This window comes from Boleophthalmus pectinirostris, unplaced genomic scaffold (genome assembly GCF_026225935.1).
Source record: "Boleophthalmus pectinirostris isolate CB_2022bp ecotype Guang Dong unplaced genomic scaffold, ASM2622593v1 HiC_scaffold_22, whole genome shotgun sequence".
In the NCBI taxonomy this organism is placed as follows: Eukaryota; Metazoa; Chordata; class Actinopteri; order Gobiiformes; family Gobiidae; genus Boleophthalmus; species Boleophthalmus pectinirostris.
The window spans coordinates 10599478-10617953 of NW_026571190.1; the positions used below are offsets into that span (position 1 = coordinate 10599478).

Below are 18476 nucleotides of genomic sequence, written 5' to 3' on the forward strand. Positions count from 1 at the left end.
AAAAGGGGCATTTGTTTTTTTTACGAGGGCGTGACGTCATTGTGGTATCTTCTTTCTCTGATGGCGCTTGCCATTCTTGAACTGTATGCCCCCTGCTGCATCGTACTGAATGTTTAATGAATAAATATGCCCAACTAAACAAGCTAATGAGACGACCTGGTCAGCATCGTTCATCTGCATGTGAACAGTTACTTCTGCCGAAACACAAAAAATTCGGATTCTATTTCTCTTCAATGTGTTTCAATTGTTTCTCTTCAATGTGTTTTCTTCAAATAAAATCACTTCGCTACACTTTCCCGTAGATTGATCCGATAAGACTATCAGATACGAGGGGTAGTTTAGTCCTAAATGTCTTGACGAACCACAATATAGCAGTGCTGGTCACGTATTTATCACATTGCGAGGAGAATTAAATGTCCAAGACGCAAATGGACAAAACTTTAAGTTAGGCACTGAAGGACCATATGGAGTTAAACGTATGACCATCACAAGGGAGCGCACTATTGACTCTTTTATAAACCCAGTGCCTACTCTTGCTTAGAGGAACAACTGCTGAAGAAATATAGGCTGCAGTTTATACCGCTTGTAATGGTCATGACGTTGTAACTCCATATGGTCTTCAGGTAAGCAAAGTTTTGCCTATTTGGTTGGTAATTTAATCTCAATTTGCTATACGCCAGGCCTAGACCAGTAGGCTATATTGTGGTTCGTCAAGACATTTAGGACTAAACTACCCCTCGTATCTGATAGTCTTATCGGCTCAATCTACGGGAAAGTGTAGCGCAGTGATTTTATTTGAAGAGAAACACATTGAAGAGAAACACATTGAAACACATTGAAGAGAAATAGAATCCGAATCTTTTTGTGTTTCGGCAGAAGTAACTGTTCACATGCAGATGAACGATGCTTGACCAGGTCGTCTCATTAGCTTGTTTAGTTGGGCATATTTATTCATTAAACATTCAGTACGATGCAGCAGGGGGCATACAGTTCAAGAATGGCAAGCGCCATCAGAGAAAGAAGATACCACAATGACGTCACGCCCTCGTAAAAAAAAAACAAATGCCCCTTTTACAAAGAGAATAAGAGAGCTATTTATTAATGTTATTATTATTGTTTAACACTTTTACTCAGGTCAAGCTAACCGCCTTTCGTTTTTCCTAAATAAAGCCGCTCCTAAATTGTGAGTCTACGTTTTCTAAGTCACAGTAACAACGTTTATGCATGGTTCTACAATACAGTGACAATGTAATTAATATTTGATTTACCAAGATGATGTAAAAGTGATTTTTTTTTTTTTTTTTTTTTTTTAGCACAGACCAAGCCTAAGCGTGTAAACTCAATTGTAATTCTTTGCTCAGGTGATGTGAGGTCAGACTCTGGTGTGGTTGGGAAAACATTCAAAAAGTTTGATGTAGCCTAGTTTTATTCAGTGCAACACTTCACTGTCCTGTCAACGGGACTCTGAGGACTGAGTCCTGGCTGTACTTTGGCTCATGGAGTGTCCAAGCTGATTTTAGTCTTTTTCTCCTCCCTTCGGCTGCAGCTGTGAAGGCTTCGGCATCGAAAACACACCTATTAGAGTAAAAAAGTACTACTGTTAATTAATAAAACGTCAGCTGCAAATGGGCTGTCTAGAGAGCAGTATGTTTAGATTTAAGAATGAATTGGCACCAGCATGTACAATACACAGTAAAATATCTAGATAGGGTCGAGATCTAGACCCCTAAAAATATTTTCAACATCCCTAAAATTAGGAGGTCTTTGTTCTTTTACTGAGCTGACTGTTTTCTTTGTCTGAGAGGATGTCTAACTTAAGTATCTGCGCAAAAATGTCCCATATTTTGCAGCGGTATCATCAGTATAAACATTTAAATAAGTTTATATGAGATAACTCCTATCACGTTGCGCACACGCACACGTAGACACGCCCTATCGATAGAAAAACCGTACTATTATAGTACATATCTATAGGGATTTTTATGTAGCCATTTTCAAAGTATTTCAAAATATTTTTAAACCCCTCTCAATGTCAGTAATATATAGCAATTTTGCTCATTGTGTAGTAGTTTGAAGCACATTTACTCTCTGTCTAAATATATATTTTTAAATCCATTGGCAAGATATTTTTTCATTCATTCAAATATACACCTCAATTATAGCCTACCCAATTCATGCCTTTTATTAATTACCAACACTATATATAGGCCTGCATTCATAAAAATAAATGTGATGTGTATGACATTTAAGTATGCTTATTTTACTCTAATTAACTCGCCCATAACGCTGATACCCGTACCATACTCAAGTCAGCACTTCCCATGCAGAGTGTGTTACCATAAGCAACCTAGAAAATGCACACTCAAAATTTAGGAGGGGTTTACAACATCACAATTCCATTCTTGTAGCTGGTGATGTCCCACATGCAATAGCCCACATTAATGAACGTTGGGTGGCTTGTCTACTTTTACTTTTTGTAAATTTATTTGCCTCTTGCACATTTGGAGTCACACAAAATCATTATATTTCTTTTTAGAACTTAGCACCAAAGTCAGGATACATTGCTATGAGGTACACTTTATTTGCCTGGTTGTTGTCTAATTGCCTAATAGCTGTTGTTCATATGATAAGTTTGGTGAGTAATATAATTATATACAGTATTTATTAATTCAAATGTCTGATGATTTATAGAAATGGATCAGAAAAAGCCTGTGTACCCATCTGGACCAGAGAACTCAAAGTCATCTAGTGGCAAAAAACGCAAAAAAAGGTACAATGTGGTTGACATTAAAAGAAGAGGAAATTACTGGATTGAAATAATGGATTCTAAAAATCTGATAATCTGGTTGCTTTTGGCGCTATGTCAGTTAAAAGGTGCACTACATCACTTTTCTAGTGAAGGACACACCATTTGATAGTCTCCATGATGATGCAATAATTTTGCAGAGAATGTTCCACAGTAGGCATCAAAAATGAATCTTGAGCAACAAGATGGATTTTTGCTATATCAATTTATCATGAGGTAAGTGTAGTTGAAGACAGATAAATAGCAAAATATCATCTGGAAGCACAACAGCATTTCCACAGAGACAAGTAAGTAGCGAACCTTTCACCAGAAACCATATATAGTGCACCTTTAAATACAAGCGTCTATTAATATCTGCTAAGTATTATTCAGATGATATGAATCTGAGTGAAATTACACACTTATCTTTTGATATATAGTTGTCTCCACTGGCAACATTGGCATCCACTCTTGTCTTTATGCATGATTTTTTTTTTCTTCCATTTACAGGAGGAAAAATGTGGCACAAAGGTCTGCATCATCCACACAACCACACACATCTGAAGGGTATGTGTTTTACAATTTTTCTCGTGATGTTGCTTGTCTCCATGGAGATGTTATTTCTTTCCCTGGAATGTTCCATGGTATGGCATTAAATATCCTGCATTTATTCATTACAGGTGTTTCTATTGCTCAAAAATAATTCCTTCTGTGAACAGGTGAGGAGAAAAATTCAGTTTGTCGACTGGACAAAAGTTAGTTTGGTTGAAGACGTTTTGCAGCTCATTCAAGCTGCTTCTTCAGTTCTGGTCAGAATGCTAGTGGACACTTCCTTATATCTGCAGGGAGGAGCCAACAAACTGAAACTAACACACCTACTTGTTTACAGTTTCTGTTTGTTAGTTCGGCCTATTGACCTGTACAGTGTGTGGGGTCTAATTAACATAACAATTAATGGCCATAATGGAGCTTCCACACCTCTGGACCTGACCTGGCTACACCTATTGTTCTCTTGTTTGTTTTGAATTAGGTTTGAGGATGGAGTTGTAAATAGGAGATAGATGGTTTCTGAGTCCTCCATTTCTGTTAAGAGAAGGATTCTCTTTCTTAATAAAAATGGCTTCTTTCACTCCCCTCTCAAACCAGTTTTTCTCTCTGGCTAAAATCTGTACCTCGCTGTCCTCAAATGAGTAGCCCGTGGCTTTTAAGTGGAGACGTATAGCAGACTGAGGTCCACTGCTGCTCTCTCATCTGTGTTGGTACATCCTTTTGTGAAGTAGCTGTTTAGTTTCTCCAATGTAGCGTTCACTGCAGTCTTCACTACACTGAATGGACTAGATCACATTGCTCTGTTTGTGGCACGGTGTTTTGTCCTTTGGGTGGACCAGTTTCTGTCTTAGAGTGTTTGTAGGTTTGAAATAGGCCGGGATCTCATGTTGTCTGAAAATCCTCTGTAGTTTTTCAGAACACCAGCCATGTACGGAATAGTTACCCCCTTTCTCCTGGGTTCTGATTCTCTGTTGTCCTGTTTTTTAGTTCTCTAGGTTTTGTTGAAGGCCCGTTTTGGATATCCACAAACAGAGAGGGCTTTCTGCACATGTTGTTCTTCTTTCTCCTTTCCCTCTGTGCTTGTAGGCACCACTTGAGCCCTGTGTTGTAGTGTCTGAATAACTCCAAGTTTGTGTTGCAGTGGGTGGTGAGAATCAAAAAGCAGGTACTGGTCCGTGTGTGTGGGCTTCCTGAAGACCTCCACCTGGAGTCAGTGTTCTCCTATTGTTACTGCACAATCTAAGAAAGCCAATGTGTTGTTCTTGGCATCTTCACCGGTGAATTTGATGTTAGGATCTACAGCATTAATATGTGCAGTAAATGGTTCCAAATCTTGAATTTTGATTTTAGAAAAGTTATCATCCACATAACGATACCAATGTGTGGGTGGAGTTCCTGGATAAGAGGCCAAGGCCCTCTGTTCAAATTGTTCCATATATAAGTTAGCAATGACAGGAGAGACCGGTGAGCCCATCGCACAGCCGTGGATTTGCCTGTAGAAGTTCCATCTGAACTGGAAATAGGTGGTATTTAAACAGATTTCCAGCAGTTGGCAGATTTGATCAGGTGACAGTTTAGTTCTCTCTTCTAGTTTGGTATCCTGCAGTAGTCTCTTCTTGCTGCTTCCACTGCTACTGATGTAGAGATACATGTGAAAAGAGACGTCACATCAAAGGAAACCATTTTCTCATCCGGGTCGAACTGGAGATGTTTGATTTTGTTAACAAATTCGGCTGTGTTCTCAATATTGTGCTCCGTGTTACCCACCAAAGGGGACAAAATGGTCTTCAGGTGTTTGGCCACATTGTACGTGATGGAGTCTGTGCTACAAACAATGGGTCTGAGAGGTACTCCCTGTTTGTGAATCTTAGGGAGGCCGCAGATACACAGAACGGAATCACCAGGATACAGTCTATAATACATCTGTCGATTGATGACTTCTTCCTTCTCCAACTTCTACAGGCAGTCAATGATCTTCTTTCTGTATCCACTGGTGGGGTCTCGTTTTAGTAATTCGTAGGTAGCGGCGTCACAGAGAAGGCTGTGAACTTTAGCCTCATAATCAGTTGTGTTAAGAATCACCGTGCATCTCCCTTTGTCTGCTGGCAGAATGTTGATGCTGTGGTCCTTCTCAAGAGCAATAATGGCCTTCCTTTCCTCTGATGTTATGTTGGAGGGAGGAGGTTTGGCATTGCTCAGTGCCACCGTTAATTTCAGTCTAAGGTCTCCAGCTTCTGTCTCTGTGAGTTTGTTGTTCCTAATGGCGGATTCTGCTGCTGTGATGTAGTCCACCATGGGGATGCAGTTAGAAGTTACAGAGAAATTCAGTCCTTTGGAAAGTACTTCTTTCTCTGTCTTGGTAAGCTCTCGGTTGGAAAGATTTTTCACCCAGCGGTCCTTGGGGCCAAGTTGGCTCTGTTTATCCTCCTTCTTTTTATCACTCCGATCCCTGGGGTTAGTTTGGTTTTGATTTTGGAGTTGTGTAAATTTCCTATTCTGTGAATAGGGTCGATTCTCCACAGATCTGAACTGTAATGTGGCATAGTGCTGTAACCTGCCTGTCTCCTTCGTGAAAGATAAGTTTAATCTATACTGTGGAACATTCTAGACAAAGTGACAACATTTCCATGGGGACAAGCAGGTGACGGGCTCTCCACTAGAAATGTTATGTAGTGCACCCTTAATGTAATTTGTCCCCCCCCCCCCCCCCCCTTTTTTTTTTTGTAAAAGCTTCTCATGCTATGAGCAATCACTTACATTGATAGTGTACTCACTTCGTTCTCATTGGGACATAAGGCAACATAGTTGACCTTGTATAATTTATTCCTGCAAATCAGGGACTACAGATTGAAACTAGCTATTTAGCTATAATTTGGTGCGAAATGTCTTTTATGACCTTAATGTCTCTGTACAGGACTAAAGGAAAAAGACTGTTCAACATAGTATCCATTCTTTAATAAAACAGGAGAAATAGCAAAAGAAAATAGAATTCTGGCAAACGGACCAAAGTGTGTAAGAGTGAACAACTGAGGAATTACTTAGAGCAAATAGGGGAAAGTTAACACAGTATTCTGAAAGAAACTTAATTGTGTTCATTATTATTTCTGCAGGTTTGAAAGAAGTGCTTCACCAACTTCACCATCTTTACAATTAATGAGTGCAGAGAGACCTGATTTATCGAGTGGAAAACCTAAAGACAGGTATGAATTTCCAGTGTCTGTGGTTTGACCATTTCTCTTCCAATAAACAGAAAAAACAAGCATTTGACACATACTACTGCAGTAAAGTATATAACATAATATGGAAGTTGTTCTATCTGATCTTCATGTGACTGTATGTTTCACTTAAAGACTTTAGAGTGAGCCCCATCACACTTTTTGGACCACTTTATTTAGATGGAATAGACACATTTTTAGCTTTAATGGAAAAAACCAAAACAAACAAACAAACAAAAAAAAAAAACATGATGGATAATTATTCATGGTGACAATTCACACCTAAGTCTCAAAGACTTTTGACCAGTTGACAGAATTAAATTTTCTTTTGCAGTGGAACCTACCTGTACACCTGACAGATTAGACAGAGCAAACAGGGGAAAGTTAACACAGCATTCTGAAAGAAACTTGATTATGTTCATTGTTGTTTCTGCAGGTTTGAAAGAAGTGTTTCACCAATTTCACCATCTCTACAGTCATTTAGTCCAGAGAGACCTGATTTATCGAGTGGAAAACCTAAAGACAGGTATGAATTCCCCATGTCTGTGGTTTAGCCATTTTTCTTTCAATAAACAGAAAAAAACAAGCATTTTGACACATACTACTGTAGTATAGTATTTATAAATAATATGGAAGTTGTTCCATTTGCTCCACATGCAACTTCATGTTTCACTTAAAGACTTTAGGGTGAGTTCTGTCACACTTTCTGGGCCACTTTATTCAGAGGAATAGACACTTTTTTAGGTTTAATGGAAAAAACAAACAAACAAACAAACAAACAAAAAAATGTGATGGATAATTATTCATGGTAACAGTTCACACCTAAGTCTCAAAGACTTTTGACCAGTTGACAGAATTCAATTTTCTTTTGCAATGGAACCTACCTGTACACCTGACAGATTAGGCAGAGCAAACAGGGGAAAGTTAACACAGCATTCTGAAAGAAACTTAATTGTGTTCATTGTTGTTTCTGCAGGTTTGAAAGAAGTGTTTCACCAATTTCACCATCTCTACAATCATTTAGTCCAGAGAGACCTGATTTATCGAGTGGAAAACCTAAAGACAGGTATGATTTCCCCATTTTATTTTCAATAAAAAATGACACATACTACTGTAGTATAGTATTTATAAATAATATGGAAGTTGTTCCATCTCATCCTCATGCAACTGCATGCTTTGCTTAAAAACTTTAGAATGAGTACCGTCACACTTTCTGGACCACTGAATTCAGAGGACACTTTTTACCTTTAATGGAAAATTGTGTTGAATAATTATCTTGAAGCTGTAAATTGATCACATGTTGGTGATTTTGGCACCAACTTACATGTTGGTTATACATCAACATTTATAACATCAAGAATATAGTGATCCCACACTACTCCTAGGGTACCGTTCTTTCTGCTTTTTATTTTAGTGGTGAGTGGTCCTGCTGAGTGTTACATGCACTGACACACACACACAAGGCGTTCCCATTTCTGCAGTATACTGTGGGTTCTGAAACAATTACGAGAAAGCCAAACAACCAACTAAATGCTGATTTATTTGAATAGATTCTTTTATTAGACCAATGTTTAGTAATAAATTATCGGAACACCAAATTAACCTCATTGGACTAACTAAATACTGATGTTCAACAAAAAACAGACCCAGAGAAAAATAGTAATTGCCAGCTCAGTCTAACAGATGATTAGCAGGTTAGTCTATAACAATGAACAGCGGTTGTGCTGCCGCATTCGATCAATGGCAAAAAAAGTTTCAAGTCTGTGCAATGGAGCAAGTCAGTGACCTCTACCAGGACTCACAGGAATCAAAATGCATTTTTTGTCATCTGTAATTTTCATCATAGGTATACCTCAACTATGAGAGACAAAATTTGAAAAAAAAAAATCTAGAAAATCACATTGTCTGATTTTTAAAGAATTTATTTGCAAATTATGGTGGAAAATAAGTATTTGGTCAATAAAAAAAGTTCATCTCATTATTATTATTATTATTATTATTATTATTATTATTATTATTATTATTATTATTATTATTATTATTATTTATATATACCCTGTTTTCTGCAAGTCTTCACGAGGTTTTCTCACACTGTTGTTGACATTTTGGTCCATTCCTCCATGTAGATCTCCTCTAGAGCAGTGATGTTTTGGGGCTATCGCTGGGCAACACAGACTTTCAGCTCCCTCCAAAGAGTTTCTATGGGGTTGAGATCTGGAGACTGGCAAGGGCACTCCAGGACCTTGAAATGCTTCTTACGAAGCCACTTCTTTGTTGCCTGGGCGATGTGTTTGGGATCATTGTCATGCTGAAAGACTCAGCCACATTTCATCTTCAATGCCCTTACTGATGGCTGGAGGTTTTCACTCAAAATCTCACAATACATGGTCTCATTCATTCTTTCTTTTACACGGATCAGTCATCCTGGTCCCTTTGCAGAAAAACAGCCCCAAAGCATGATGTTTCCTCCCCCCTGCTTCACAGTGGGTATGGTGTTCTTTGGATGCAACTCAGCATTCTTTCTCCTGCAAACACGACGAGTTGAGTTTTGTACCCAAACATTTCTTCTGACCATAGGACATTCTCCCAATCCTCTTCTGGATCATCCAGATGCTCTCTAGCAAACTTCAGACGGCCTGGACATGTACTGGCTTAAGCAGGGGGGCACGTCTGGCACTGCAGGATTTGAGTCCCTGGTGGTGTGTTACTGATGGTAGCCTTTGTTACTTTCGTCCCAGCTCTCTGCAGGTCATTCCTAGGTCCCCCCGTGTGGTTCTGGGATTTTTGCTCACTGTTCTTGTGATCATTTTGACCCCACAGAGTGAGCTCTTGCATGGAGCCCCAGATCGAGGAAGATTGTCAGTGGTCTTGTTTGTCTTTCATTTTCAAATAATTGCTCCCACAGTTGATTTCTTCACACCAAGCTGCTTACCTATCACAGATTCAGTCTTCCCAGCCTGGTGCAGGCCTCCAATTCAGTTTCTGGTGTCCTTTGACAGCTCTTTGTTCTTGGTCATAGTGGAGTTTGGAGTGTGACTGTTTCAGGTTGTGGACAGGTGTCTTTTAAACTGAGAACCAGTTCAAACAGGTGCCATTAATACAGGAACGAGTGGACAACAGAGGAGCCTCTTAAAGAAGACGTTACAGGTCTGTGAGAGCCATAAATCTTGCTTGTTTGTAGGTGACTAAATACTTATTTTACAGAGGAATTTATCAATTAATTAATTAATTAATAAAAAATCCTGCAATGTGATTTCTTGGATTCTTCCCCCCATTCTGTCTCTCATAGTTGAAGTGAACCTATGATGAAAATGACTGGCATCTCTCATCTTTTTAAGTGGGAGAACTTGCACAATTGGTGGCTGACTAAATACTTTTTTGCCCCACTGTAGATGATACTTCTGTCTGTTCTTTAATTCGGCTAAACTATGGCCTGCGTGTGTGTGTTTCTGTGCGTGCATGTGCGCTTACTTGCCTCACAACTGACTCTTCTTCAGGGCTCTTCTTGTGTGAGCATCAAGTAGAAAAGATACATGAACTCACCACAATGTGCAGAGTGGGTTGTAAGGTTCATAAAAGCGAGCTTTTTTATTTGCCCGAATGTTCCTGGGTAACATTTCAGTCTTAAAGGCAGTGCTCAGTGGCTTTTCTTTGCAGATATCCTCAGCATCTTGTTGAGCCAGGCCAGTTATTTGTCCTATTGGGGCTTGCCTCATGCAGACAGCACATCCACATACGCAATCAACAGGGCATGTTCATTCAGTGTGCACCCTCACTGCTTCTCAGATTAAAGTTATAAAATATTTTTGCCATCTAGAGACCATCAAAAAATGCAATTTTTTTTGTCAACAACCTTTTGGAGTTTTATCAGTTTTACACAATTCTTATAATATGATCATTTTAACCAGTGATTTTAACCTGCACATGAATGACCTTTTAGACCCTGTAGCAAATAAGTTTTTAAATGTTGTTAAATGTATGAATTTTGCCCAGTACATCACACAGCCAATTCCCAACAGGGGTAAAGTCTGGACATGGTCATCACCTATGGCCTATCCACTAATATGTCCTCTATTGTTGACTTGCTGTGGACCATTTGCAAATGTATTTAGCCTGTTTAATAGGCTTTTGAAAATTGTGACCTGTGCCATAATTTATTTTTCATGACAAAAAAAAAAAAGTAAAATTTTCTTAAATTGTATTAACTTAACAAGTGGAGTAGTTCAAGTATCTTGGGGTCTTGTCAGAGAAGGATGGAGCATAAGATTGACAGGCAGATCAGTGCAGCGTCTGCAGTGATGCGGTTCGTGTATCAGACTGTTGTGGTAAAGAGGGAGCTGAGTCAAAAGGCAAAGTTTTTCAATCTAAGTTCCTACTCTCACCTATGGTCATGAGCTTTGTGTAATGACAAAGGGAAAGAACAAGATCACAAATAAAATGAGTTTACTCTGCGCTGTGGCTGAGGTGAGGAGCTCAGGCACACGGGAGGATCTTGGGGTAAAGCTGCTGCACCTCCTTGTCAAGAGGAACCTGCTGAAGTGGCTTGGGCATCTGTTCTGGATGCCTCCTGGACACCAGCCTGAAGAGGTTTTGAAAAATTAAATGACTGAAATAATCACTGGAAGTTGTATTATAGTCTTTAAGGGCATGGTGGCACCACTATGCATTGTTGCTTAGGGTACTTAAGGTTCAATTGGCAGTCACACAAGGTCACAGTGGTCCGATATGGATTTATTGAGTCGATACGATATCCGATATTTGTCTTGCTCTTGTGGTCTTGTGGTAGTATTAAGTCTAGTCCTTACCAGCGAAATCAAGTATTTATATATTTATATAGAATTTTTTGTATCGTGACAACACTCTATTTGTCCAGGACCTGTGCGTCTCCAGGCCTTGGGAGCGAATAGGTCAGATCATAGCTTACCTTCTCACCCTGGACACAGACTATTTGAGCCAGTCTCTTGAATATAATTAATATGAATGGTATATAACAGAAAAAAAAGTTTTATGTAAAAGATAACATCACCAACTTTACCATCTCTACAATGCAATGAGTACCTGAGACCTGATTTATCAAGTGTGTTATGTAAAGACAGGCATGAAGTAGACCTATGTTTGTTTTCGCTGATATTCCGACTTGGTGTTGTGATCAATTTTATTAACATTTTTTTTAACAGGAACGTGATGCCTGCAGAACCTTCAGTTTATGGAAGACTTAGTGCAAAAGTATGTAAACCCACAGCTGGTTAAACACACTGTTATTTCTTGAAATGTATTTTTATCATCTTTGTTTTAATTAATAGGGTGAAGAAAAGGCATTTCCACCAATAATGGAAGACTGGACAAAAGAACATGTTCGACATTGGCTAATAACTCACCTTCGTATTCCATCAAAGGTTGCACAGAATCTGTACGACCAAGAGGCCTCAGGAGCATGTTTAGTGTCTTTTGAGAAACAGGACCTTATAGAGTTAGGAGTTCCACCAGCTCCAGCATTACAGATCCTACGACAGGTGGAAAGGTTCAACAGGCGCTCTGAGCTGAGTGCACGGCATCAGGAATCAGAAGAGCCAGAGAAAATGGCTCAGGATAAATTGGAAACCAAAACTGTGACAACAGATTCAGGATTTCACAGTGAAAGTGCATCAGAGTTGCATGAAGTGAGAGATGATTTTGAAGAGCAGATCACAGAGCAGACACAGATACAGCAGATACAATCCCTTTCACAGACAAAGCGAGCCTTGTGCGTGCTACGTCCTTTTGACAAAAGCAGCGCACCTGTGTTTTACACAGAGCACTACTTCCTCCCCGTTGTGACAGGTCCTAGTAATCTCCTAGAGCCTGTTCACGAATACAAACTTCTACCAGATTCAAATGAAATCAGCAAAAGAGAGGCCTTGTTTGAGTTCACAAATGAAATGTTTTGTTTTGCAGCGAGCTGCATGAATTCACGCACCAATGGGACAATTCATTTTGGAGTAAATGATGAACCAGGCCAAGAACATGGTCGAATAATAGGCCACAAAATCAGCTCAATCAGTCTTTACAGTGAGGCATTTGAATCAGACTTAAGTAAATACTTTGAACCGCAGCACATACACTCTGCCAGGATGTGCATCAGGCCTCCTGTGTTTGTCCAGGTTCAATGTGAAGATGGAACAGCATCAGACAAATGGGTGATTGAGGTGGATGTGGTTCCTCTGTATTCTGAGACTCAGGAGAGTGTCTTTTACACTATTCTGAATATTCCATCCACAGATAAGAATCAGCAGCAGTCCAAAATTGAATGTCTTTTTGTGCGAGAAGGATCCAAAAAAGTCAACATTTTATCAGATTCAAATCCACGTGTGTTTCAAGATAAAATTAAGGAAATCAATAACAAAGTAAAACATTGGGCATCATCTCGCAGAGCAGCAGAGGAAAAGTATGAAACTCCTCCTCCCTCTGAGCAACAGGGTCAAAGACTGAAACAACTGATCACTCGTGGACAAGATTCACTTTCTGATTTCATGCAAGCTTTTGTTGTTACTGACAAATGTCATTCAAGCCAATTGGAGCACATGGACTTTTTGAAAGAACTGAAATTGTTTGCAGTTTTGGATTTTGACCCGGAGTCTGGTACAAATGGAACCTGCCACTTTTACAGAAGAGACCGTGCAGCCAATCTGCATTTCCCACACATGTACATGACACAAGACAGCACTTCAGTTATAACTAAGCTCAATCTGTTTAAACAAACTAGCTGGGTCTTCTGTAATGGACAGGCAGGTGAGGAGAATGACTCAGAGAGACCTCTTTCTCCGCGCGAGTGGCTGAAGAATCGTTCTGGGGACATTATCAATATGGTGTCCTTTCTCTGTACTCCTGACCTGCTTCCCAAGCACAGATTATTGGTCCTGATCATTCTTCACTCTCCTATTTCTGACATCTCAAGCCCTATTCTAGAAACATTCTGTGCATTGTACCGCTCCTTGGGAGGAATGGATAACATGCTTTGTCTTTGCAAAGATGCCACAGTTTTCAGCCTCTGGAAGAATTTGGTAGAGGTTCGCTGTAAAGAAGATATCAGCAATAAATGCATCTACACTTTGAGCCTAAATGAGATCTCCAGCACCATAAAGAAACTGAAGGAGCCCCAGACACGTGCCTCCAGAAGATTCTTGCCTTCCACAGGTTCTAGCTCGGTCCTACTGGAAAAGAAAGAAGAGGAGATGATGACAGATTTGGAAATATTGTGTGAAAATGAATGTGAGAAAACAGAAATAGAAACAAACAAATCCTTTGACGAATTTAAGAAGAACACAGAAGAGGTGTTTTACAGGGGAGGCCAAGTGTCATGGTGGAACTTTTACCTGTCAGAGCAGCCAGGCAGCCTGCCCTTCATCAGACGAGACACATATGATGACCTACACCAGCTCGTCTGCCCAAGGCAGAGCCACACCTCTCCTTGTGTGATTGTGAATCTGTTCCACCACCCAGGCTGTGGGGGCACTACTTTAGCCAAGCACATACTATGGAGCTTAAAAAACAAATTCAGATGTGCAGTTGTTAAAAACCAAATGGCAACAAATAAAGAGATTGCATTGCAAGTCAGGACACTGCTCACATATGGTAAACAAGACCAGTCAAGCTACACACCAGTTCTGTTGTTGGTAGACAACTGGTACGATGTGGATGATTTAAAGCAGTGTATTATTGGTGCTGCTATAGACAGAAGTCAGCCCAATAACCTTATTGTACTGATATTAAACTGTGAGAGAACACCATTTCCTGAAAAAACCTCAAACAACTGTTACAATCCAAATGTGTTCATCAGTGCCAAGCTCTCATCAAAAGAGAAGGATTTGTTTTCAAAGAAATATCAGGAACTCAAAGACAACCATGACAAACCAGACACTTTCTATGCATTCATGATCATGAAAAATGATTTTAGCAAAGACTACATTAGTGATTTAGTGAACAACATTCTTAAAGATCTAGATATTGGTTCACCACAGGGTAAACTTCTGTCTTTTCTAGCTTTGCTGAACACGTATGTCAATGGGTCCTACATGTCCCTCTCTTTATGTGAGGAGCTGATGGAGATTAGAAACCCTCTTTGGACATCGGAATCTCTGGAAGATAAAATGAACCCATATTCCACTCTCCTGATAACTTTCATTGTTGAGGAACATGGCACTTACCAAGCAGTGCGGCTCTTACACCCAATGATTGCTGAAAACTGCATCAAAGTTTTCAAAGAGCAACAGCTGTCTGGTCTTTCTGATATAACCATTGACTTGTTGTTCTGTGAGAACCTCTATAGAACATGCATGGGAAAGGATTTCCTGAACCAGTTTATCCAAATTATGTTGGTCACACGGACCCGGCGAGAGCAAGGAGATGACAAGAACACATTATTTTCACCTTTGATTGAAGACATTCAAAAAGAAGAAGGATTTGATAAGGTTAAGGAAGTCCTTGAACGAGCCATTCATAGATTTGACAGAAGTGCAACACTGCCTCAAGCTCTGGCTAGGCACATGTGTCTTAATGAGAAAGACTTTGGCTCTGCTCTCAAATGGGCCCTAGACGCGCAGAGCAAAAGATCTAACTCCTACATCGCAGACACAGTGGGACAGGTGTACAAAAGCCAGCTCAAAAAGCTCATTGAAGATTCCAAGGAAATGTCTCCAGAGTCACTTGATGAATGTTTACAGTTAGCATCTAAAGCTGTGTCTGCGTTCAAGGACTCTCAGGAACTAGCAAAGAAAGATGAACAAAACGACCCATGGGATCGACATGGTAGAAAAGTAAGGACAGGCTACAACACCTCAGGCTATCTTGGAGAAACAGAGGTTATGATCATGCTTCTTGACTTGATTACAGAACTTCCTGTTTTCTCTGTCAGTGACAGACACAGAAGAGACAAAATGTTACAGGTTCTTAGAGGGCAACAACCCATTACCATGTTGGGTAATAACAGTGGTCCAGAAGTAGACGCAATAGCCAGTGTCCTCAATGATCATGGGAGATTTCTTGTTTCACTAAAACCAAGACTGAAGGAGATTTTCACTTTCTTTGAGAACTACTTCATATACTTGAGGCCCAGACATGTGCCACTAAACAGGGAAACAGTTGATGAAAGAAACAAACGTAAGGTCTCAGACCTTTTCAAGAAGTACATCAAGCTATTCAGTTGTTCAGAGGAGGAAAAGGAGCAAGAACGGGCAAGAAACCCCAATCTTAGTCAACAGCAGGTGATAGAGGATCACCGTCGTGACCTGGAGATGATGCAGGCAGATTCTTTTGCAGGTCTTCTGCAGAGTTTGAGTCACAAAGACCAAAAGGAAATCGAAAACATTTATGAGAAATGGAAATTTATTTTTGAAAACTCCGTCAGCAGATATCCATCAACTTCTGACACAGTGAATTACATCTTAGCAACCATTGTTCTTCACAGCATCAAACCAAAGTCTCGTGTGAAGAAATATGAGGAGTTGTTGGAGCTCCTTAATGATGTTCTGCAGAGGGAGGGCACACGATCCAACCTCCTCGAGCTCTATTACCTCTGCATGCTGCTGATGTGGCCATCCAAAGACCAGTCCCTCAAAAACTTCACAGAATACAGCAACATCAGTACGTACATCGCATCAGCCAAAAGGTCCTTCCACAAACGTTTCAGTTTCATCTTTCCATCAAGAAGTGCTATTGCTCATTTCTTTCTTGGGAAATCAAGTGGTTTAAAACGGATAGTTAGCAAAACAAAGCTTGACCAAATTTTGTTGCAGTCTTGTCATAGTGATGATTATCCAAGCTTTCATCATCTTTGGCATAGTGGAAAGGCCTGGAACACCCACAACATACAAGATGAGCTGTTAAGGGTTAAAGGAAAATCTGAAAACGGTGACATTTATGTCACTTATGATACCAACACGAAAATTATGATCCGTCCTGCCTACCTCGGGGATATTCGCAGTGGTTACAGCCGAGAGGAGGTATCCTTTTACATCGGCTTCACCTTGGAAGGTCCTGTGGCCTATGGTATAAAATATGAAAAATAATTAAATGGCACCATGTGTCACATTTTGCAGTTGACCTTTCAGTTACTGTTTGTCACCAAGTTTTAAAGCTGGTTTATAATTCTGTGTGGGGTTCGGCTCAGCTGGGAGCCAATGTTCCGGATGCACACCTACGAGCTGCGTTATGGGAATCCAAACTGTTTAATTTGAATTAATTATTTGTTTTTCATATTCAGACATTTTTGTACCAGACTTTACCTGACAGTTGTCCGAGTAGTCTTTGTAGTTCAGCTAATCACATCTGTTGGGTTCAGCGGAAATTCAACTTGTAGTATTTTTTTTTGTACAGAATGGCATTGCACCATAAGCTTTTCTAAAGTGGGATCATTTGCATATAGATATCTGTAACGTCATTTCGCCTAGTCAAATCTCCAGTTCAAGATATCTGTAATAATATTTTGACTAGGCACAATGAAATTTATGGATATCTGCAATTTCAGATATCTCCAATCAAAATTCATTACACCATATCTAAAACTTGATAAGAGACATCTACAACTAAATATGACTATCTGAAACTCCAGTTTGAGATATCTACAACATCAGTTCTGACTAGTTGTAATTCCAGTTAGAGATATCTACAACGTCATTTCGCCTAGTCAAAACTTAAGTTAAGATATCTGAAATGGAGCATGTAGATATCGTCAATTGAAGTGAAATAAAGATACCTTGAACTTAAGTTATGACTAGTCAGAATCAAATTGTAGATATCTCAAACTGGAATTACAGATACCTATAATTCAGTTGTAGATATCTGTAACTTAGGATGTGGATATCCATAACTGAATTGTGGATATCCGTAATTATGAAACCCATACAAATGAATGGCAAAAGTGAAGTCATTTGCCTTGGGAAGAATGTCATTGTGGATATCAAAAATGACAGTTACGGATAAGAAGAATGACTTTGCAGATATCCGTAATTTTCTTTTTGACTAGGCAAAACTAAGTTAGAGATATATACAATACATGTCCGATTTAATGTTTAAATGTTAAAACAGCTTGCTATACACCTCATCCACCTCTTCATCTCATCTTGCCTCGTCTACTGCAACAGCCTGCTTGACAGTTCACCGTCAATAAACTTCAGTACATTCAGAGATCTTGTCTGGTTACTCATCCTCCAGCATATCAAGTTCAAGCTTGTCACCATTGTGTACAAGTTCCTCCATAACCTAGACCCCACCTACCTCTCAGAGCTTCTTCAACCACTACCATTCCCCATCATACCATTACATACACCTTATGCAAAGAGTCTTTGGGTATCTTAAAAAGCACTATACACGTGTCATGTATATATTATGAGCCCATTATAAAAAAAAATAAAAATCAGTTCATATTCGATAGTGTGTATTGCAGTAGTTCAGTGTATCATATGATTTTGTACAAAGTAAATTAAAACATTAAAGTGAAATCTATTCAGTGAAACAACTGCCAAACAGTATACAAGCCTAATATCTGTAGATTCTTTGTTTGCATGTTTATTCACATCTTCTCAAAACAAGAAAAAAATGCATTGCTCTTTTAAAATATTTTTTAAAGGCTTCATATACTCATGGTGTAACTTTCAATATTACATCAGAATGTTTTAGTTGACAACACATTATTTTTGTACAAAGGAACTGTCAGGTAGTCTATGAAACCAACTAATGGTATTTACAACACAAGAGACAAAAATATGTAAATCATTATGTACATCCAAAAATAGCCTGTATCCAATGTATTTCCAAGTACAAATATGGATTTTATTTGGTGTGTTATAGTCAAATCTGAATGTAAAAATAAAGCATATAAGATCTACATTTGGGTTGTGAAATGTGATTTGTTTATTTTTTTCTTGATAAAGGACATTTATGATTAGAGGCAT

General features: G+C 39.3%; 1 protein-coding gene across 1 annotated transcript; it reads left to right on the forward strand.

The window, feature by feature from the left end:
- The first annotated feature begins 498 nt into the window (after window positions 1-498).
- Window positions 499-18411, forward strand: LOC110167559 (sterile alpha motif domain-containing protein 9-like). Its single transcript, XM_055157880.1, has 8 exons — window positions 499-623; window positions 2692-2770; window positions 3296-3352; window positions 6445-6534; window positions 6986-7075; window positions 7526-7615; window positions 11727-11775; window positions 11853-18411. Exons 2-8 carry the CDS (start codon window positions 2694-2696, stop codon window positions 16590-16592), a joined length of 5193 nt encoding a protein of 1730 aa, XP_055013855.1. The 5' UTR covers window positions 499-623; window positions 2692-2693; the 3' UTR covers window positions 16593-18411.
- The last annotated feature ends 65 nt before the right edge of the window (window positions 18412-18476 follow it).